The sequence below is a fragment of the Salvia splendens genome, chromosome 19 (assembly GCF_004379255.2).
Source record: "Salvia splendens isolate huo1 chromosome 19, SspV2, whole genome shotgun sequence".
Lineage (NCBI taxonomy): Eukaryota > Viridiplantae > Streptophyta > Magnoliopsida > Lamiales > Lamiaceae > Salvia > Salvia splendens.
Genome location: NC_056050.1, coordinates 20,261,907 through 20,285,992, shown reverse-complemented (window position 1 = coordinate 20,285,992; position 24,086 = coordinate 20,261,907). Strand labels below are relative to the sequence as shown.

Below are 24,086 nucleotides of genomic sequence, written 5' to 3'. Positions count from 1 at the left end.
CAAACCTTTATTGAAACCCTAGTCTTCTATGCCGGTTCATTAAGTCCTTTTAATCACGATCGTCCGCTTTTATTAACCCTAAAGTGCGGTCGTGACAGTGTCGAACCCAAGAGGAAATGTAGCATCTGTTATGAATTTCCACACTTAGGAGTTTGGTTTTGGCGATGTCGACAAGCTTTAAATTAGGGGTGGGAACTAAACTACGAAATATAAATAACACTTAAACTAATGTGGGAACTAAGAGTGAGAATAAAAGCATATAAACTAGAATGCAGACTGGGCAAGTTGAGAAACTGGGCAACTTAGCAAAAAATAAAAGCAGTAGCGAGAAAAATTAACAGTTGGTGAAATCAAGAACATTTCGGAAATGAAGAAAATAGAGCAGCAACTTGCATGAACATTCCTAAGTTTAGAAAGCGAAAGAGACTAAGTTAAAAGGCTAAGGAAATAAATTAAGTGTTAACTCGTAAAGAAAGCTAGAAACTAGGATTGTGACATGCAAAAAGGTTGTCTAAAGAAGCTAAAATTATTTAGATGTAAATGGGAGGTGGAATACAGAACTTAACTAAGCTAAATGGTTGCCAAAAGTGAAATGAAAGCATGTACTTGTTGTCTCACAACTTCTATTACCCAAGGTGTAAAACCATTGGATAAAAACCTACAACTAATGGTCCTTTCACTTAACTTCTAAAAGCTGACATCTCTCCTAAATCCACACCATAAGGCACGAAAATTAAGTGAGAGGAATGACTAATTGGCTTCCACACAACTAACTAAGCAAGAGAAACACAAAATCAACAAGTAAACTAGCTAATCATGCATTGGAAACACCAAATGAAAAGCTGAAAATTAAAGCACTCAAACATGATGAAAGAAGCTTAAAAAACAGCAACAATGGAGGATGAATAACAAAGGAAGAAATTAAACCACAAATATTACACTTAAAACATGCGAAACTAATTAATCTAGGTGATTCAAACTCTAAACATGAACACAAACACTTTTTTTTCTTCTTTTTTTCTTGAAAGATAAACTAGGCCAAGGAGGCTACTGTTTTGTTTACAAAGGAAAGCTCCGAGTGGCCATCTTGTAGCAGTCAAATTGCTCGGAAAATCCGGAGCAAATGGGCAAGACTTCATTAATGAAATAGCAACTATTGGAAGGCTCCATCATATAAATATTGTCAAACTTGTTGGCTATTGTGCTGAAAGATCCAAACATGCTCTCATTTTTTATTTCATGACAAATGGTTCGCTTGATAAATACGTCTTCAATCGAGAAAAAGCCTCTTCATTGGATTGGGATATGAAATTTAAGATTGCAGTTTGTCCCAAAAATATCAGATTTTGGGTTGGAAAAATTATGCACCACAAACAAGGAGACACGGCAGCAAGAGGAACCATTGGGTATGTTGCTCCTGAACTTATCAACAGAAGTGTTGGAGTAGTGTCTTACAAGACTGATGTGTATAGTTTCGGGATGTTATTGATAGAAATAATAAACTTAAACGAAGACTTGAATAGGAACAATGATGAATCTAATAAGTATTTCCCAAACTGGATATACGACTACTTGAACCAAGGTAGAGACATTGGCATTGGAAATATTGATGAAAATGACGATAGAACCATTGTTCGGAAGATGACTATTGTTGCGTTATGGTGCATACAAATGAGTCCAGACAATCGTCCACCAATGAGTAGGACGTTGGAGATGATAGAAGGTGATGTCGAACATCTACAAATCCCTAACTATCCTGTGTATATGGCAGGAAATGAGTTACAAAATTGGGAATGCCTCCTCATCATTGTTGCATGTTAACGATGAGAGTAGTACTATTGAGATTATTAGTAATGCTTGAATTTTTGTTATCATTCATTTTTAATTAGAAACAAGTTCCACTTTGTTGTGTACGTATGATTTGCTCGTAGTCAGACTAGCATGAATGAATTACTATTAGTTAGTTATTTATTTTCTTGGTCTAGTCAATTATATTGAAGGATTATTTAATTTATTTATCCATATATAACTAGATGACTACAAAGCCACATGATGAGGATTGGTGTGAAACGTTCACAATCCTCATTCATTCCAATTCCCATCTCACTCTATGATAACAACTTATGTATAGGTTCAAGATTCAACATGTTCATCCAAGTTTGATTGGTTGATTTGATCGTGAATTGAACTGAGTACTAAAAAAAATTATCTTTAAAGGACACAAAAATTTAGATTAGGTAGATATTGAATATATAGTAAATCCTACGTGTGTTCGTCCAACTTCCAACTTTTGTGAGGATTGAACTTGGAATTTATCTGTGTTTTACGTACTAATAGGTTCAAGCTAGATTCGGTAATTGGCAATTTGACATCATCGTAAAGGTTGATGCTCATAAATTTTAGTTATAACTAATAGAAGAAAAAGTTAGTAAGATAAAGTGAACTCATGTTACAGACTTACAGGAACCGTGGACATGAACTATGTAAAATTAATAGTAATGATTTTTCTATTTGTAGTAGTGAAATTAATAATTAGTTGAACATGTTCTTTTTTTATAATATTAGTAGAAGGATTTTAATTAATTTTGCATTATCATTTTGAATATTTATGTCTTTTTAATCATTTATTTTCCTTATAAGAAATTCACTGTCATTGCTTTGTATACTGTATTTTAATGATGTCCATGTACCGGTTATTAATGCTTTTGAGCATTTATTTTTTAGCTTATAGATCTAAACAATGAGTTTAGTAAATAGTTTGGTTTGGTGAGTTGGTCGTCCTCGTCGGTTAAATTTATGCAAAATATCCGTCAATTAATTCATTTTTGGATAGATGAATTTGAAAAAGATGTACCGAATTTATAGTACCACTACTTTCATAGCGACAAATACAAATTAATGCTGCAGAAAATTCAACGCGGAGTTATTAATTGTGATGGATGAGTTTGTAGAATTCTCTCCAATCAACTATCGCCATTGACTCATTGACTTCATTAAAATTGAAGATGACTATAAGCTGTCCAAAATGAATAATAATTCCTGCCAAATCAAATCTCCATTCACAAATCATTCTTGAACTTATTGTTATTTTTTTTAATTTAGTTTTTTGTTCCTTTTCATTTTTAGTTATATTTTTCATTAATATTCGTGTTCTTAACTACTCCCTCCGTCCCATAGAAATAGATCATTTAAGGGTGACACGAGTTTTAATGACTATTCATATGGAACGGACGAAAAATGAAATATGACCTATTTCTATAAAACGGAGGGAGTACGTAAGTTTTTTGTTTCTCTAGATCCATTTTCATTTTATCAATATTGACACAACATCGTATCTATGTTTAACATTATATGAACTTATTGTTGTTTTTTTCTTTTTAATTATATTTTGTAGTTTCTTTCCAACCATTTCTATTTATTACTATGTTTCTCTTTTATACTTTAATAATTGTAGTTATATATTTTTTTTCCAATAGCAATGGTTAGATTTTCTTAGTCTATTTATGTTACTATTGATCCATGTTATAAAACGTATGTTAGTTAAAATTGGTCAATTTCCAATTTTCTTTTTACACATCTATAAGTAGGTTGAATCATATGAAAGTATTGTTGCTACTAGTAAATATAATGTTAATTTAATTTTTTAAAATATTATTTAATTTTATTAAAAAACTATATAAATTGTTAGATGAAACAACTATACATATTTATTATCGATTTTGTGTATTGAAAATTAATTTTGTTCCTTTTTAAAGTTATGGTATTTTATTGTTGTTTTAGGTGAGACGAATGACTTTAAACATGGCAAACGAGTTCTTTTAAAGTTAATATAGTGGGTAAGGAAATTTTTAAAATTTTATGATTAATCACGCTTTTTTTTATTCTTTATTGTGATAGATTATTTTTCTTTTACTCTATGATTTATACTATATATTATTAATTCTCATATAACTTCAATTTTATTACTCATTTTGTTCATTGTTATTATTGATTCTAATTTTATTTAATTAATCTAAAATTGAAAATTAATTATTTGAAAAGACTTTAATTTGTGTGTAGTACAAACGTGATACTAGTTTATAATAAAATGTGAGTAGCGTAATTAGTTCAATGTAATATAACAATTATCTAGTATATATGGCAGGAAATGAAGAAGAAAGCTGGGCTACAGATTCAATGCTTCCATATCATTGTTGCATGATGATCGATAATGACAGTAGCATAATTGAGATTATTAGTAATGCTTGAAACATATGTTTTTATCATCTATTTTTACTTGAAACAAGTTCCACTGATAGTGTATTTTTTGATATTTTCATAATCAGATGTTTCATGAAGTGAATTTTAGTTATATATTTTCATGGTCATATGAATACTGAGCCCAAATGGCCATATTTTTCCTTAAGCCCAAAGTTAATAAGCCCAAACCGCCTCCTTTTTCCTAAAACCCAAAGGTAATCCAGTACCACATTTACTGATTTGCTACAAAATCATTATATACTCGATATATCAGCTTCGTGAAGAGCACGATCGCAATCGTGTTGGCTGTGGGAGCTACAATGATTTCTGCAATTCATTGAATACTATCAACAATATGAAGGGCTTGACGTACATATTTTTAACAATTGAGTTAATCTAGATTCCGTAGAGAAGGACGGATCATAAAGTTGGAGGCAAGGAGGTGGAATTTTTAAGGGTCTAGTTTGAAGAAATGTTTTAAAAATCGAACCGGTAAGCGAATTGGCGAGGCTACTGGGTTCACGGTTTCTAATGGTCCGACATGTTGGACTATTGATCGAACTAGAATACTGTGTATATTTAAATATATTTTAAAAATATTAAATTAAATATGCAATTAGATATTTGCGTTAATCATACATAAAAAAAATCAAATCATAGATACATATATATTTAATAAAAATAGATTTAGTGGTATCAAATAGTATATACTGTATACAAAAATGATTGAAGGTTATATTTCAAAAAATATGTATATACATATATTAAACACGGAGGAGTGTTGTATTGCTAAATCAATACTTAATTGCTAACTATAATTAAATAATAATCATTAAATATTCAAATCAAGGGCCTAGATCATTAGCCCCGAAATGTCAATACGATCAACAAAAAACGTCAATAAGGGCATTAAGGTCAATTTACAACAAATTAGTTGTAACTAACTTTTGAAAAAATATCTCATAACTTTAAAACGCATATAACTTTCTCGATTTAAATTATTTTTTCGTACAACATATCAAATTAAAGATAATTTCATAAGGATTCTAACGAGATCTCACTTACATATGTTCCAATGTGAAAATTTAAAATTTTTTTTAAAATTTTCAGTTTTTTCGTACAGCAACAAATGTTAGCATAATATATAAAATATGTCAATATAATATAGGTAGAAATGTCATTCTTAAAGCAATGTGTTGACATAAGCAATATGTTGATATTCTCAAAGCAATGTGTTGATATTCTCAAATCATTATATTGACATTTTCATCCAAAATACTAATTTGGTAGTTTTTTTTATCTTTTTCGATTTAATTAATAAAAACGAAAATTACAAGTTGCAAATTTTAGACCACTAGATTTCTAAAATCCTATGGTCTTAAATTAGTTGTAGTTAGCAACTAGAGAGTGAGTTAGCAATTGATCACTCCCCATTAAACACTAGTACCAAATGTTTGAATTAATAAATGATACTCCCTCCGTCCATGAAATGTTGTCCAGGTTTGACTTGGCACGGGTTTTAAGAAATGTGAAGAAAAGTGAGTGAAAAAAGTTAGTGGAATGTAGATCCTACATTTATATATTGGTTTTATAATAGAATGTAAGTGTAATGAGTTAGTTGAAAGTGGGGTCCATTTACCAAAAATGGTAAAAAAGCAAAGTGGACAACATTTCGCGGACGGACCGAAATAGCAAAACTGAACAATATTTCACGGACAGAGGGAGTACCATATAATATAAATTTAGAAATGATAAACATAATTTAAATTTAGTACTGTAAAACAAAAGTATGATATATAGTTAATAAAATCTTGTCAACTAATTATAATTAATATTTTAATTTATTACTCCCTCCGTCCCAAGGAAGATGACCCCCTCATTGGGCGACATGAGTTTTTATACAACATTATTTTGTGTGTTAAGTGGAGATCGTAAAGTAAGAGAGAGAGAATAAATTAGAGATAAAATACGTTTTCATTTTTAATAATGATTCATTTTGATTGAGATAAACTAAAAAAGAAAGTGAGTTATCTTCAATAGGTCGGTGGGAGTACTATAATCTTCGATAGCCATAATAACCATTTCTCAGCTGTCAATTATCACCATTGACTCGTCCACTTCAACTACAAAAAAATCTATTATCGTTGACTTAGTCTATATCCAAAATGAATAATTCCACCCATTAAAAAGGATAGCCACATTAATATTAATATATTAACCAGCAACATTGGAAACTAGTACTCTCTCCATTCCACTTTAGGAATTCCATTTGAGTTCAATCAATATAAAGGAAAGTTAGTTAAAAAATATAATAGAATGGGTATTTTACTTTTATATATTAATTTTATAATAAAATATGAATGAGAAAATGTTAGTGGAATATGAGATCTATTACCATTTATGGAATATGCTAATTGAGACTTCTAAAGTGGGACACAAAAAATTATAAACTGGAACTCCTAAAATGGGACGGAGGGAGTACTATGTGACAAATTTGGAAAAAGTAAATGATCTGGTACTCCCTCCCTTCCTTGTTAATAGAGACGTTTCTTTTTGGCACAGAGTTTAAGAATAGTGAGTTAAGTGAATGGTAATAAAGTAAGAGAGATGAAGAGAGAATAAAGTAAAAGAGATGATTACTTTTTGCCAAAAATAAAAAATGACTTTATGTACTTGGAACTTCTGAAAATAGTAAAATGACTCTATTAACATGAAATTTATGGAGGGAGTGTATAATTATAGGTTGTGTCAGTGTGAGCTTACAGATATTGTCTATCTAGCCTTGAATCAGCCATGATCACAACTCATAAGCTCATCATCTTCCTCACCACTTGGTTTCTCTCACTCCATTTCTTCCATTCTGCTGAGGCAAAGAAATGCAGTCCTTCAGCCTGCGGTGCTATTCGCAATATCAGCAACCCTTTCCGCCTCAATAGCGACCCCATCCACTGCGGCTCTCCCAACTTTGAACTAACCTGCGAAAACAATGTCACCTTCATCTATCTAGACTCTATCAAATACTATGTCAAAGCAATCAACTACTATTCCTCCACCATCAGGCTGGTTGATGCTTCCATAAACAACGATGACATCTGCTCTTTCCCTATTCACTCCTCATATCCCTATCCATACTACACAGGTGTAGAATGGTTTGTTAACTTCATTAGCTGCCCCGGTCCGATGAAAAATTCATCCAATATCTTTATAAATATTACTCAAGATTGTGCCTCTAATTTATCTCATCCCATATTTAGTTATGTATTTGTTGGGAGCATGAAGACCTCAAAGTTACCACATATGTGTACATTAGATCTAATAGTCCAGACATCAGGGTCGAGATTCGTGGATCAGAATGTTTCACTATTAGAAATCCACCAATCTCTCTTGGATGGCTTAGAAATCAACTTCTGTTATAATTGCAATGGAAAATCTACAATATGGGGTAATAAAGCTAAACTTGTTTACAATGTACTAATTGGTATGCTCTCTAAATTTATGTTTTAGTACTAACTATATTAAATTCTAATTTACGTAAGTCCAACAGTGTTTAGTGAGATGGCTTTGAATTTCATCATTGTTAATCCTCTCTCCTTAATTATGTTTGTGTATGTACATCTGCAGGGTTTGTCGTGTGTTGTGCCGCAATTATAGGTGAGTATTTAATTATCAATGTCTCACTATCATCACAATGGATAAGATAAGATTGCTAATTTTGTATCAAAAACAAACTCCAGTCTGTTTAACCGCAGCATTAAACCCCCTTGTCATCATAACTATCGGAACTGGAGTTGGATTAGCACTCTTCTTTATTCTCATCCACAGCAGTAAGAATCTATTATTCTCCTTAGGATTAAATCTATTATTCTCCTTATAATCTTTGATTCAATTTTTTTTCTTTATTCAGTGTATATGGTGGGTGAAATCCGGTACCTCATGTTCCCTTGTAAGTTGAATTACAATTTCAATATTATAATTCGCATTAGTTTTTCTTTCATTTCTACTTCATGAAGTTACACTAATCTGTTTTAGCACAAGTTTATTGGTATCACAATACGTATTTTGTTTGTTATTCCATGTGATCTCAGCTCTCATCACTGGAATCATTATCTGGGTACCTAGGATCTATATAACACCGATACGCCACCCTGTTGCCGTATCGCGTATCGGATACGTATCCGATACCGATACGCGACGGATACACCGTCGATACGTATCCTGGGCGTATCCGCGAGCTGGGCCGTATTGGGCCGGGAAACCTCAGATTCGATACGTATCCTTCGGCGTATCCGCGAGCTGGGCCGTATTGGGCCTTCATCCTCCTCTATCTGCAAAGATCTGAGGTTCTCCTCTTCGAAATCAACGTCCATCTCTGTCGAAGAACTTCGCAACTTTCAATTTACGAACTTCAATCCGATTTGGGAACAAAATCGACAGTTAATCGGATATGAAGAAGAAGAAGAAGAAGAAAGGGGAGGCGCCGCTATTGCCTCAACTAGGGATTGAAGAAAATTGGAAATGGGAGAATGAAATTGGGCAAGAAGTAGTCACGATGGAAAAGGAGTATATTTGGGGCTCATTTTTTGGGCCAATTTATTACTCCATTAACTTTGTCTAATTTTGTAACTAGAAATAAATATTTTGATCAATATTATTGGTAATATGGATAAGTATAACCAAAAAATCGATGTGGTGTAATCGACCATAAAAGAAATTGACTTTAGCTTTTAATATTTTGTAATTTTATTATTTTTATTTGTATAATAACATTAGAATATCTATTTTGTAATTTATTATGCACTATTATTATTTATTAAAAAAATAGTTAAAACGTATCCGCGTATCGGGTTGTTTGGGAAAGAGCCGTATCCGCGTATCCGTATCCTTCGGATACTGATACGCGTATCCGTATCCGTGCCGCATAGCCTAGGATAATCATTTGTCCATTGATATTCTGGTTTTTGATCTACAAATTCCGAAGAAGGCGCTTGTCCTCATTCGAGGGAGTAGAGTCATTCCTACAAAGTGACAACAAGCTCGCTCCTATAAGGTATTCCTACTTGGACATAAATAAGATGACTAAGAATTTTAAAGATAAACTAGGCCAAGGAGGCTACGGTTCTGTTTACATGGGAAAGCTCTGAAGTGACCATCTTGTAGCAGTCAAATTGCTCGGAAAATCTGGAGCAAACGGGCAAGACTTCATTAATGAAATAGCAACTATTGGAAGGATCCATCATGTAAACATTGTCAAGCTTGTTAGCAACTATTGGAAGGATCCATCATGTAAACATTGTCAAGCTTGTTGGCTATTGTGCTGAAAGATCCAAACGTGCTCTCATTTTTGATTTCATGACAAATGGTTCGCTTGATAATTACGTCTTCAATCGAGAAAAAGCCTCTTCATTGGATTGGGATATGAAATTTAAGATTGCAGTTGAAGTGGCTCGAGGAATCAGGTATTTGCACGATGGTTGTGACATCCGGATCTTGCATTTTGATATTAAACCTCACAACATACTGCTTGATGATAAGTTTGTCGCAAAAATATCTGATTTTGGGTTGGCGAAATAATGCTCCTCAAACAAGGAGACAGTAACACTGACGGCAGCCAGAGGAACCATTGGGTATGTTGCTCCTGAACTTATCAACAGAAGTATTGGAGTAGTGTCTTACAAGGCTGATGTGTATAGTTTCGGGATGTTGTTGATAGAAATATTAAACTTGAACAAAGACTTGAATAGGAACAATGATGAATCTAGTAAGTATTTCCCGAACTGGATATACGACCACTTGAACCAAGGTATGAACATTGACATTGGAAATGTTGATGAAAATGACGATAGAATCATTGGTCGGAAGATGACTATTGTTGCATTATGGTGCATACAAATGAGTCCAGAAAATCGCCCATCAATGAGTAAGGTATTGGAGATGTTAGAAGGAGATGTTGAACATCTGCAAATCCCTAACTACCCTGCGTATATGGCAGGAAATGAGGAAGAAAACTGGGCTACGGATTCAAATGCCTCCACATCATTGTTGCATGTTAACAATGAGAGTAGCATTATTGAGATTATTAGTAATGCTTGAATTTTTGTTATCATTCATTTTTAATTAGAAACAAGATCCACTTTGTTGTGTACTTATGATTTGCTCATAATCAGACTAGTATGAATGAATTACTACTAGTTAGTTATTTATTTTCTTGGTCTAGTCAATTATATTGAAGAATTATTTATTTGTCCATACATAACTAGATGACTACCAAGCCACAGGATGAGGATTGGTGTGAAACGTTCACAACCCTCATTCATTCCAATTCCCATCTCACTCTATGATAACAACTTATGTATAGGTTCAAGATTCAACATGTTCATCCAAGTTTGATTGGTTGATTTGATCGTGAATTGAACGAGTACTAAAAAAATTTATCTTTAAAGGACACAAAAATATAGATGAGGTAGAAATTGAATATATAGTAAATCCTACGTGTGTTCGTCCAACTTCCAACTTTTGTGAGGATTGAACTTGGAATTTATCTGTGTTTTACGCACTAATAGGTTCAAGCTAGATTCGGTAATTGGCAATTTGGCATCATCGTAAAGGTTGATGCTCATAAATTGTACTCCCTCTGTTCCAAAGTAGTGGAGTCATTTTGCCATTTTAGACGTTCCATAGTAGTGGAGTCGATCTTAACGTCATGATATCGAGGCGGGGATTCATGATTCCGAAGAATGCTTCACTCTCACAAATCCACCAATCTATCTTGTATGGCTTTCAACTCAACTTCTGTTATGATTGCGGCGAACAATACACAATGTGGGGTATGAAAGCTTATCTAGTTCAGTATGTTAATTAAGATAGTACAGTATGTAATTTCGTCACTGATTATTAAATGCAGAGAGACTCTTGAATCACTTAGAAGGATCTATATCTACAGAGTTTCTCATAATTCCTCTGGCCATTCTAGGTGCCCACTTAACATTTTTATCAATTTTATCACATCAATCAAGAAGAGATATCTAATTTTGTGAACGAAATATCAGTTTTGGTAAGCCTTCCTGTGGCAATCATTATCGGAATTACTGCTCTATTACTACTCCCATATACTCCTCGTTGGGAATGGATACAAGGAGGATGTAAGAATCTCAAATTTCGTTTCTCTTTTTTGTCTCTCTTATTTATTAATTTTTAAATCGCAGACTACTTTTATGAGGCTCTGGGATCACCTAATTTCATTCCAACCACGGGTACGCCCTTTAAATTCATTTATCTTTTAGTAGGACTAAGTCTATTATCTTTTTTATTAATACAATTTTTTCTTTTATCATGTGTATGCTGCAATGAAGTTTTCCACTTCGTGTTACCTGCTACGTTGAATTGCCATTTAAATAGTATACACCAGTTTTCCTTTCATTTCTACTTGATGCAAGCTGGTGTTAAATTTAGTAACACAAATTAGCGTCCTTATTTTCATTAAAAAATATCCTTAACGGGTTCTAATATTGTAGTAATCATCTCCAGCATCATCTTCTGGGCACCAAGGATAGTTTTTTGTCCTTTGGTAGGGTGTTTTTTATCTACAAATTTCGGAGAAGGCGTTTGTCCGTATTCGAGGGAGTAGTCGTTCCTACAAAGTGACAACAAACTCGTGCCAATAAGGTATTCCAACTCGGACATAAAGAAGATGACTAAGAATTTTGAAGATAAACTAGGCGAAGGGGGCTTCGGTTTCCGTTTACAAGGGAAAGCTTTGAAGTGGCCATCTTGTTGCAGTCAAATTGCTTGGAAAAACCGGAGCTAATGCGCAAGACTTCATTAATGAAATAGGAACTATTGGGAGGATCTATCATGTAAATGTAGTCCAACTTGTTGGATATTGTGCTGAAAGATCCAAGTGTGTCCTTGTTTTTTATTTCATGCCAAATGGTTCTCTTGACAAGTATACCTTCAACCGAGAAAAAGACGTTTCATTGGATTGGGATATGAAATTTATGATTGTAGTTAAAGTGGCTCGAGGATTAAATATTTGCATCATGGTTGTGACACTCAGATCTTGCATTTTGACATTAAACCTCACAACATACTTCTTGATGATAACTTCATCCCAAAATTATCAGATTTTGGGCTAGCAAAGTTTTTCCCAACAGATAAAACCATTGTGACTATGACTGCTGCGATAGAAACCATAAGATACATGGCCCTTGAATTGATTAGCAAAAGTATTGGAGCATTCTCTTATAGGGCTGACATGTATTGTTTCGGGATGTTGTTGATGGAGATGGTGAGTTTAAAGAGGGATTGATGTATATGACAATTCTAGCCGGTATTTTCCTTATTGGATATATGACTACAATCAGGGGAAGGATATTGAAGTCGTGAATGGTGGTGATGATGATAATTGGAGGAAATTTGGTCGGAAGATGACAATAGTTGTGTTATGGTGTATACATATGAGTCCAGACCATTGTCCATCAATTAACAATATGTTAAAAATGTTGGAAGGTGAACGTCTAAAAGTTCTTGATTATCCTTCTCAATCTAGTCAGATCGTCGTAGATCTAACATGTTTGCCAGATTCAGTATCATTGTTGGGCCATAATGATTCTTCACCCTAGTGTTGAGATTAGTGTGCAAGATTTGTAGAGTTTGCCATAGTGGAAAAGGGCCTAACTCGCACATCAATGTAAGATGTAAATCATGTAATTATTTAGCTTTATGTGGGCCTCATTTTAAAAGTTTACAGTCCAAATATTTATCTTTTATTTTTCTTATAAGTTTAAATGATTCAGTGTTACTGGTTTAGATTATCTTCAACTTCGAGTGATTTGTGGTTTTAGATTTTATTTCTTTGGGCTGTGACATGTGATGTTAACGTATGGGCCTCCGCCCTCTCTGAAGACACTTTTGGATTATTTGATCAGCCTTGGGTTGTAGAATAATATTGTAATGTCCGTTTTTTTTTTAATTAAAGGGTGTTTGCTTTTTGTGAATATCTTGTTTAAGATATGGTGTGGTATGTTTTATTTGTTTTACATTATTTATGGGTGTGAATTTTTTAGTTTATGGTTTTTGAAAAGCAAATTAATATCTTAATTAATAAATTAAATATCTCTCTCTCTCTCTCTCCCTCTCTCTCTCGGTTCTCTCCCTCACCCCACGATCTTCTCACCCCCCCCCCCCCACTCCCACAAAACCGATATCTTTCCCTTCCCAATCACAATCAATCATCGGTTCTCTCTTCTCCCTCACAATCTCAACACCGGTAAGCTTCCTCCCTTCTCCCTCTCGGTTTTTACCTTCTTCCATTCACTCCCTCTCATCATCTTCTTGGATTCCTCAAGGTGATACCCTCCTTCGTCATGAATCGGAGTCGTAAGAGGAAGTAAAGCTTTTACACTACGTTGAACTATCCGGGAAAGGTAATACAAGGCCTCAACTCTCGTTTAATTCGAAAAACATGCATGTAGGACGTTTTGGGAAGGTTTAGATGCTGAATAGGTTTTGTGATTATGTGTTGTTGTCGAGCATGTTTTGTTAGTAACTGACAGTGGGTTCCGACCCCGTTTTGACTGAGCAAAAGATCTCCTTTTGGTACGAAATTTTAACCGTATAAACTTGGATGTGTCTTCGGTGTGGTGTGTAAATTTCAGCTTCATTGGATGTCGTATGATTTTACTATGATTTTTGCAAGTAAACTGCGCAGTTCTGCGTGTGGTGTGTTCTGGGTGATGTTTTCATGTGCAATGGTTGGGTTTCTGAGTGTTGTGCTTTTGTGATGTATGTGGGGGTGTTTAGCCAAGAGATGGCTCGGAGGAATCAGTGTTTGGTTCGAGAGTTTTCGTGTGTGTTGGCCGAGAGTTGTTGGGTTCAGCCTAGGGCAGATTTGTGGAGAGTCTGGAAGGGATGATCCCAGGTGTTTGGGTGTGTTTTGGGATGTAGAATGCGTGGTGTGTTTGTCGTATAGGGTTTGAGAATCGGGGGTCAGAGGAAAAGGGGTGTAAACTAGGTGCCGAGCAGACGGCCGAGGTGGTCGGCCGAGGTGCCGAGCAGGCGGCCGAGACGGTCGGTCGAGGTGCCGAGCCGGACGGCCGAGATGGTCAGCCGAGGTGCCGAGCTGTGCCGAGACAGGTGCCGAGCTGTGCCGAGACAGGTGCCGAGCTGTGCCGAGACATGTGCCGAGCTGTGCCGAGACAGGTGCCGAGCTGTGCCGAGACAGGTGCCGAGCTGTGCCGAGACAGGTGCCGAGCTGTGCCGAGACAGGTGCCGAGCTGTGCCGAGACAGGTGCCGAGCTGTGCCGAGACAGGCGGCCGAGGTGCCGAGCCAGGCGGCCGAGACGGTCGGCCGAGGTGCCGAGCCAGGCGGCCGAGACGGTCGGCCGAGGTGCCGAGCCAGGCGGCCGAGACGGTCGGCCGAGGTGCCGAGCCAGGCGGCCGAGACACCGAGCCAGGCCGAGACGCCAATCCTTTTTCCGAGCTTTTTCCGAACCTTTTCCGAGCCAAGTGAGCCGTTGCACAGTAAGGGTATGCCAGGAGTTTGAGTGTTGTGTGTGTGTCGTGTGCGCGTTTTGAGTACGTCGTATGCGTGTCGGGTGCGTGCGGGGTGTGTTTTCGGGCGTGTCTTTGTGTGTTTGGCTTATGAGATGTTGTTAAGTGTGTGTTCGTGTAACGTGCTAGATGTTGAAGTCGTCCACGTAGGAATCATGCATTGTCGTTTAAACATCGTCTACCCTGACTCTAATCATGATTTATTTATCTTTCAAAAGGGTGATCTTTTTCGAGGAAAGTGTGGTTGAAGGGAACTGTTTTAAAAGCTAAGCAATCGAGGTGGGCTTTTCTACCCTACTTTTATGTGGGTTATCTTTAAATACGGACTTTGTTCCGGAAATGTTTATGGAGGTGAACTGTTTGTCTTGCCAATTGTTTTGTTTTGAAACCTATCTGAAGTGGTTTACCACATATGTTTAATCGAATTCGGGTCTGTTGGGCTGCGAACCCTCAGGCTAGTGTACACGAGACCGGGAGCCATCTGAGAGCAAGTTGGCCGGTCTAGTTGACCTGGGGTGTGGCCACGCCCCTTGTCATGGTTGGATCAGATAGTGTATGATAGTGGGAATAAGGGTGGCAATATCTGAAAATGACTGCGCAGTCGAATTTATGAAATATATTTTGTGTACTTGGGTTACTTTCTTACACTTAAAACCCCAAGGTTACACTGATGTGGCATGACAAACTATGATTTTGGCGTGTGTCCACTGAGTGCAATAAGTACTCAGCCCTGCATGTTGTTTTCTTAATGTGCAGGTTGAGCGGCGATGGGGATGACGGATGTTGAGCAGTGAAAGCCAAATGAGTGTTTTTACTTGGTCTTTTGGATGGTGTCGTGTCGTCATACCCGGCATCATCTGTCTTTTGGTCTTTTCCGCTGCTTTGTAATCCGATACATTGTTTTTATTTAACTCTGTTTACATTAACTTTAGAAATGTCTTCTTAGTACAATGTTTGAAGTGAACTTCTTTTTAATAAATGCTTTTGGGTCAAATATTCCTGTTCTCCCCTTTCTTCCCCGCTTCTTTATTCCTCCCCTAGTCGCGGTCCACCGTACTTCCTATCCTTAGGAAATGCGGGCGTGACAGAGTGGTATCAGAGCCTAGGTTTTCTCTTTCTGCTCTGGACCCAAAAAAAAAATTCTTTTTCTGACTGGAGTAAGTTTTCAAAAGTGTCATTGGCTCAACATCCGACTCATCGCACTCAACCTGAAATGAGGTAATGAAAATTTTGAAATTTTGGAAAGTATATGGAAGTGGAGGAAATTGTGATTTTGGTGTTGAAAATGATTTTTATGTAAAGTTTAAGTAAATGTTGAGACATGTGGAAGGGTACAACGTGATGTGGAAAAGTTGGAAATTATTTGAGTTATGAACTGTTATGGTGTTATGAACTGTTGATGTATGATGAACTTATATGAAAGCATGTGGCTGATGTGTGATGATATGATGACGTGAATGTTGATGTGAGCTTTTATGTGAGTATGTGTTGGCCTTTTGAATGTTTGAACTTAGACGTGATAGAATTTCACTAGTGCTTCTTGGACCTATGATAGATAAGAGCTTTTGGCCTTTGAACACCAGCGGGTTTGGGTTAGAACAGCGATACGTGCATACACACTCTCTCTCTCTCTTCTTCGGTTATGTACTCTGTTTTTTATACGCGAGGCGGTTGTTTCTGTTTTTCTATAGATGGCGCGTATGTTCCGAACCCCGCGACGGAGTGATCGCGATAGACTTAGGGCACAGAGGGTGCTCAGGGATTATAGAGTGTACCGGAAGAAGGATCACGTACCGTTGATCGAGTTCGTGGCACACTTCGACACCCTCTGGAGGGCAGCTCAGGAGTTCGGAGTGACAGAGCATGACGGCATTGAGAAGCTAATAGATTTGCTTCCCGATAGCTGGAAGGAGTGGGCCGAAAGAACGGCGAGGAGGTACACGTGGCATGAGCCCGCTACCGACGACATGGTGGGTGACATGGCTGGCTTTCGGAAAGCCGTGTATTGTGCACTGGTGGACTCTCGAGAGGAGCAGCCCCCACAGGAGGTGGAAGAGAGGGTCGTGTATCAGGACAAGTATGTGAGCATGTACGAGGGTGAACAAGGGTATGAAGATGTTTATGAGGAGGCTCTGCCAGGGAACTCCGAGGAGGACGACGACGAAGACCCGGAGGAAGGGCCTATGGATGAGGATGATAGAGTCGTAGTCTAGAATTAGAATAGTTCGTTGTCTTTTCAGTTTTTGCTTTCAGTACGATCTACTCTTGGGAACAATGTTGGCCTTCTTTCTTTTAATGAGAATTTGGATTTTGATATATATATCCTATGTGTTGCATCTTATACTACATGAAGATTTTATAAGAAAATTTTGAGAAAGTGGTAATTTTGGATGAGAATTGTAGTAACACTTTTTGGATATTGAATCAGAATGCCGCCAAGACGTGCACGCCAACCACGACAAGGACCCAACGTGGAGGCACCACCTCCACCACCACCGCCACCACCACCTCCACCCCCGCCTCAACAAGAAAGATTCATAGTTACGTTCTCAAGGCAGAATCCCCCAAAATTTGACGGACAAGGAGACCCATCCAAAGCGGAAGAGTGGATACGCGGCCTCGAGCGTATCTTCAGGGTCATGGAGTGCACAGATAGGGAGCGCATTGCTGGTGCTACCTTTCAACTGTCAGGTGCTGCCGATTACTGGTGGGAGACTCGGCAAAGAACTATGAATCCTGCCCGCCTGGAGGCGCTAACATGGGAAGAGTTTAAAGTAGAGATCGATAACAAGTATGTTCCAAAGACGTACAGACGGGCCAAGGTGGTAGAGTTCCACACACTAAGCCAAGGCCGAATGACTGTAACCGAGTATGACCGAGCCCTCGCGCAGATGGCACGATATGCGCCCGAGTTGATGGACACCGATGAGAAATGGGCGGTGAAGTTCCGGGCCGGGCTCAGAGATGAGATAAAGGCCGCATTGGCCTGTCGAGGAGAACTCTCCTACTCGGAGATCTTGACTTGTGCACTGGACGTGGAAGATGCACTCCCTAAGCCAAGAGTTGTGGCAACAACAAACGCGACACCTCTACAAGCTCAGCCGGGCCACCAAGAGAAGAGGAGGTGGGATGGTGACCAGGCTCAGTATGGTGGTAAGAGGCCACAACACATGAGGAACCCACCCTACAATGGCGGGAGACAGAATACTTTCCAACCGAGGGAAACTTTCCGCCGAGGAACCCTCAATGTGGAAGGTGCTTCAAGTACCACGCCGGGGAGTGTCGAGACCCTAGGTGCTTCAACTGTGGTGGGAGTGGCCACTACATCCGAAATTGCCCAAACAAGCACATGGGAACGGGAACGAGACAGAACCAGCTAGGTTTCCGTCCACAATCCCAGGCACTACCTGCACCTCCACCGCAACAACGCCGCCAAGGATTACCATCGCAAGCAAGGGCCTACGCCTTGAAGGGGAAACAGCCGGCAAACGGGAAAGAAACCTTTGAGCAAGGAAACTTGGCAGGTATGGGCACACTTCTCAATATGCCTATAGTTGTCTTGTTTGATACGGGTGCGTCGCATTCCTTTATATCAACGTCTTGTGTGGATACTTTGGAATTACCTACTGTTAAGACCGAACCCACTATGAGTGTGACCTCACCGGTAGGCGGGGCTATAGATATATCCCGATCTTGTGCATGTGTGAACTTTGGAATAGGTGAACTCAGTTTAGTGGCTTATAATTTGCAAGTAATGACGATGGGTAGCGTAGACATAATCTTGGGTATGGATTGGTTAGCGGAGAACCACGTTACCCTTCATTGTAGAGAAAGGGAAATTTCGTTTGAAACCCCCGGAAAAGAGCCGATGAAGTTTCACGGAGTCCCAATGAGCCGACGCAAGTCCATTATCTCTGCGCTGCAAGCCACTACAATGATGAGGAAGGGATGTCCAGCGTACCTTGTTTATTTGAATGGGGAGGAGAAGAAAGACAGGAAGATAGAAGATGTGGCGATAGTGAGTGAATATCCCGATGTCTTCCCCGATGCATTGCCGGGACCCCCACCCGACAGGCAAGTAGAATTCACGATCGATCTGGAGCCCGGATCGGCACCAATATCCAAAGCACCTTATAGAATGGCGCCAAAAGAGTTGGAGGAGCTTAAGGTGCAACTGCAAGAGCTACTGGAATTGGGATTCATTAGACCTAGCGTGTCACCATGGGGAGCACCAGTGTTGTTCGTAAAGAAGAAGGATGGAACGATGAGGATGTGCATCGACTATCGGGAGCTAAACAAACTAACGCTGAAGAACAAGTATCCACTACCAAGGATAGACGACTTGTTTGACCAACTTCGAGGGGCAGGAGTCTTCTCTAAGATGGATTTGAGGTCTGGGTACCATCAGCTGAGGGTTCGGCGAGAAGATGTACCCAAGACAGCTTTTCGAACAAGATATGGTCATTATGAGTTCGTTGTAATGCCTTTTGGACTGACGAACGCCCCGGCAGTGTTCATGGACCTTATGAACCGCGTGTTCCATCCTTTTCTGGATCGGTTTGTCCTGGTTTTCATCGATGACGTGCTTGTTTACTCAAAGAACGAGGAGGAGCACAAAGAGCACTTGAGAACCGTCCTAGCAACTCTAAGGGACGAGAAACTATATGCCAAGTTCAGTAAATGCGAGTTTTGGCTCAAGGAAGTAAATTTTCTTGGACATGTAGTAACTTCAGATGGAATTCGTGTAGATCCGGCCAAGGTAGAAGCGGTGCAGGAGTGGAAGTCACCTTCTACACAAAACGAAATCCGAAGCTTTTTAGGACTGGCGGGCTATTATCGAAGATTCATCGAGGGATTCTCGAAGATAGCAAGGCCAATGACGCAACAACTGAAAAAGGGAGTCAAGATGATTTGGACGCCAGAATGTGAGGCGAGCTTTCAGTTGTTGAAGGAGAAATTGACCACCGCACCAATCCTAGCTGTGCCGGAGCCAGAGACTGACTATGCGGTATATACGGATGCGTCGAAGGTGGGACTGGGATGTGTGCTTATGCAGAAGGGGAAAGTGATTGCATATGCATCGAGACAATTGAAGCCCCATGAACTGAATTATCCGACGCATGACTTGGAACTGGCAGCTGTGGTACATGCTTTGAAGATCTGGAGACATCATCTTTATGGAGTCCGTTGTGAGATATACACGGACCATAAGAGTCTAAAGTACTTCTTTGAGCAAAAGGAGTTGAACATGCGCCAACGTAGGTGGCTCGAGTTGGTAAAGGACTACGATTGTGGTATAAATTACCATCCGGGAAAAGCAAACGTAGTGGCCGATGCTCTTAGTAGGAAGTCTCAATCTCAGCTGGCCACCTTTCTTACTATCGAGGAGAGTATAATCCAAGAGTTCAGTAAGATGCGCTTGGAAGTGGTGAGAATGCCCGAGACTGTGGAAGGGATAGTAGCCACGTTGGTGATGGAACCCGACTTAAGAGCCAGAATTGTAGAAGCTCAACGGCGAGATACGTTACTAGAAAAGATTCGCTCAGAAGTGAGGACGGGTGAACTCGGAAATTTTCGTGAAGCAGCGGATAATGGTCTCACATACAAGGGAAGGTTGTGTGTGCCTAAGGATGAAGGCCTGAGGATGGAAATCATGAGAGAAGCACATGAAACCCCATACGCTGCTCATCCAGGGAGCACCAAAATGTATCAAGACTTGAAAAGACAGTTTTGGTGGAACGGTATGAAAAAGCATGTTGCGGCATTTGTGGAGAGATGCCTAGCATGTCAACAAGTAAAGGCGCTACACCAACGGCCCTATGGGAAATTGCAACCCCTCGAGATTCCGGAATGGAAGTGGGAACATATTGCAATGGACTTTGTGGTAGGACTGCCAAAATCCCAGCGAGGGAACACGGTGATTTGGGTGATTATAGATCGCCTCACCAAATCTGCCAATTTTGTGCCGGTTCGTGCCACTTATGGATCCGATCAGTTGGCTAAGGTATATGTACGGGAAATTATACGCTTGCATGGAGTTCCAGCGACAATCACATCTGATCGTGATGCTAAATTCACTTCTAGATTTTGGACAAGCCTGCAGCGCGAGTTGGGGACTAAGTTGAATTTCAGTACAGCGTTCCACCCGCAAACCGACGGGCAGTCGGAGAGAACGATACAAGCATTGGAGGACATGCTACGAGCCGTGGTGCTAGATCGAGGCGTAGGTTGGGAAGAAGTGTTGCCCTTGGTAGAGTTCGCTTACAATAATAGTTACCAGGCGACTATCAAGATGGCCCCATATGAGGCCTTGTATGGAAAGAAGTGTAGATCGCCACTTTATTGGGATGAAGTGGGTGAGAGAAGAATTCTCGGACCAGACTCTGTAGAAGAGATGATAGAGATTGTCCGACAAATCCGTGGGAGGATCAAGGAGGCACAAGATCGACAGAAATCTTATGCGGATGTTCGAAGGACCGAGTTACAGTTCGAGGTCGGGGAAAAGGTCTTTCTGAAAGTTTCCCCTTCTAAGGGAATAACTCGTTTTGGAGTGAAGGGAAAGCTGAGACCCCGATTTATTGGTCCATACGAGATTTTGGATAGAGTCGGCGTGGTAGCATACAGGTTGGCTCTACCACCAAGCTTTGGAAATGTGCACAACGTCTTCCATGTGTCACAATTGAGGAAGTACGTGTTTGACCCCACACACATCGTTCACCAAGAAGAGATGATGGTCCTAAATCCCGATCTAAGCTATGAGGAGAAGCCCGAGGCCATTTTGGACCGAAGAGTGCAAGAATTGAGGAATAAGTCAATTGCTTCGGTGAAAGTACGGTGGAGGAATCATGGAGTCGAAGAAGCAACATGGGAATTAGAAGATAAGATGAGAGAGAAGTTTCCGGAGCTGTTTGAGTAATCTAGGGAAATTTCGGGACGAAATTTTTTTTAAGGTGGGAGGAATGTAATGTCCGTTTTTTTTTTTAATTAAAGGGTGTTTGCTTTTTGTGAATATCTTGTTTAAGATATGGTGTGGTATGTTTTATTTGTTTTACATTATTTATGGGTGTGAATTTTTTAGTTTATGGTTTTTGAAAAGCAAATTAATATCCTAATTAATAAATTAAATATCTCTATCTCTCTCTCTCCCTCTCTCTCTCGGTTCTCTCCCTCACCCCACGATCTTCTCAACCCCCCCCCCCCACTCCCACAAAACCGATATCTTTCCCTTCCCAATCACAATCAATCATCGGTTCTCTCTTCTCCCTCACAATCTCAACACCGGTAAGCTTCCTCCCTTCTCCCTCTCGGTTTTTACCTTCTTCCATTCACTCCCTCTCATCATCTTCTTGGATTCCTCAAGGTGATACCCTCATTCGTCGTGAATCGGAGTCGTAAGAGGAAGTAAAGCTTTTACACTACGTTGAACTATCCGGGAAAGGTAATACAAGGCCTCAACTCTCGTTTAATTCGAAAAACATGCATGTAGGACGTTTTGGGAAGGTTTAGATGCTGAATAGGTTTTGTGATTATGTGTTGTTGTCGAGCATGTTTTGTTAGTAACTGACAGTGGGTTCCGACCCCGTTTTGACTGAGCAAACGATCTCCTTTTGGTACGAAATTTTAACCGTATAAACTTGGATGTGTCTTCGGTGTGGTGTGTAAATTTCAGCTTCATTGGATGTCGTATGATTTTACTATGATTTTTGCAAGTAAACTGCGCAGTTCTGCGTGTGGTGTGTTCTGGGTGATGTTTTCATGTGCAATGGTTGGGTTTCTGAGTGTTGTGCTTTTGTGATGTATGTGGGGGTGTTTGGCCAAGAGATGGCTCGGAGGAATCAGTGTTTGGTTCGAGAGTTTTCGTGTGTGTTGGCCGAGAGTTGTTGGGTTCAGCCTAGGGCAGATTTGTGGAGAGTCTGGAAGGGATGATCCCAGGTGTTTGGGTGTGTTTTGGGATGTAGAATGCGTGGTGTGTTTGTCGTATAGGGTTTGAGAATCGGGGGTCAGAGGAAAAGGGGTGTAAACTAGGTGCCGAGCAGACGGCCGAGGTGGTCGGCCGAGGTGCCGAGCAGGCGGCCGAGACGGTCGGTCGAGGTGCCGAGCCGGACGGCCGAGATGGTCGGCCGAGGTGCCGAGCTGTGCCGAGACAGGTGCCGAGCTGTGCCGAGACAGGTGCCGAGCTGTGCCGAGACATGTGCCGAGCTGTGCCGAGACAGGTGCCGAGCTGTGCCGAGACAGGTGCCGAGCTGTGCCGAGACAGGTGCCGAGCTGTGCCGAGACAGGTGCCGAGCTGTGCCGAGACAGGTGCCGAGCTGTGCCGAGACAAGTGCCGAGCTGTGCCGAGACAGGTGCCGAGCTGTGCCGAGACAGGTGCCGAGCTGTGCCGAGACAGGCGGCCGAGGTGCCGAGCCAGGCGGCCGAGACGGTCGGCCGAGGTGCCGAGCCAGGCGGCCGAGGTGCCGAGCCAGGCGGCCGAGACGGTCGGCCGAGGTGCCGAGCCAGGCGGCCGAGACGGTCGGCCGAGGTGCCGAGCCAGGCGGCCGAGGTGCCGAGCCAGGCGGCCGAGACGGTCGGCCGAGGTGCCGAGCCAGGCGGCCGAGACGGTCGGCCGAGGTGCCGAGCCAGGCGGCCGAGACACCGAGCCAGGCCGAGACGCCGATCCTTTTTCCGAGCTTTTTCCGAACCTTTTCCGAGCCAAGTGAGCCGTTGCACAGTAAGGGTATGCCAGGAGTTTGAGTGTTGTGTGTGTGTCGTGTGCGCGTTTTGAGTACGTCGTATGCGTGTCGGGTGCGTGCGGGGTGTGTTTTCGGGCGTGTCTTTGTGTGTTTGGCTTATGAGATGTTGTTAAGTGTGTGTTCGTGTAACGTGCTAGATGTTGAAGTCGTCCACGTAGGAATCATGCATTGTCGTTTAAACATCGTCTACCCTGACTCTAATCATGATTTATTTATCTTTCAAAAGGGTGATCTTTTTCGAGGAAAGTGTGGTTGAAGGGAACTGTTTTAAAAGCTAAGCAATCGAGGTGGGCTTTTCTACCCTACTTTTATGTGGGTTATCTTTAAATACGGACTTTGTTCCGGAAATGTTTATGGAGGTGAACTGTTTGTCTTGCCAATTGTTTTGTTTTGAAACCTATCTGAAGTGGTTTACCACATATGTTTAATCGAATTCGGGTCTGTTGGGCTGCGAACCCTCAGGCTAGTGTACACGAGACCGGGAGCCATCTGAGAGCAAGTTGGCCGGTCTAGTTGACCTGGGGTGTGGCCACGCCCCTTGTCATGGTTGGATCAGATAGTGTATGA

General features: G+C 40.3%; 2 protein-coding genes and 1 pseudogene across 2 annotated transcripts; all 3 read left to right on the top strand.

The window, feature by feature from the left end:
- The first annotated feature begins 1,239 nt into the window (after positions 1-1,239).
- LOC121779141 (PR5-like receptor kinase) lies at positions 1,240-1,821 on the top strand. The gene has a single exon (XM_042176475.1). It carries the CDS (start codon positions 1,240-1,242, stop codon positions 1,819-1,821), a length of 582 nt encoding a protein of 193 aa, XP_042032409.1.
- Positions 1,822-7,021: 5,200 nt separating this feature from the next.
- LOC121778388 lies at positions 7,022-10,441 on the top strand. Its single transcript, XM_042175735.1, has 7 exons — positions 7,022-7,681; positions 7,861-7,890; positions 7,974-8,063; positions 8,144-8,182; positions 8,325-8,358; positions 9,167-9,286; positions 9,397-10,441. Exons 1-7 carry the CDS (start codon positions 7,033-7,035, stop codon positions 9,443-9,445), a joined length of 1,011 nt encoding a protein of 336 aa, XP_042031669.1. The 5' UTR covers positions 7,022-7,032; the 3' UTR covers positions 9,446-10,441.
- LOC121779140 lies at positions 9,481-10,441 on the top strand (annotated as a pseudogene).
- Positions 10,442-24,086: the final 13,645 nt, after the last annotated feature.

What these genes read in the sequence shown, in the direction of transcription:
- LOC121779141 (XM_042176475.1), top strand. Translation starts at nt 1,240, where the DNA reads ATGACAAATGGTTCGCTTGATAAATACGTCTTCAATCGAGAAAAAGCC.
- LOC121778388 (XM_042175735.1), top strand. Translation starts at nt 7,033, where the DNA reads ATGATCACAACTCATAAGCTCATCATCTTCCTCACCACTTGGTTTCTC. An exon ending in GTGTTGTGCCGCAATTATAG is followed by an intron (nt 7,891 to 7,973) that starts GTGAGTATTTAA and finishes AACAAACTCCAG; the next exon opens with TCTGTTTAACCGCAGCATTA. An exon ending in CTTTATTCTCATCCACAGCA is followed by an intron (nt 8,064 to 8,143) that starts GTAAGAATCTAT and finishes TTCTTTATTCAG; the next exon opens with TGTATATGGTGGGTGAAATC.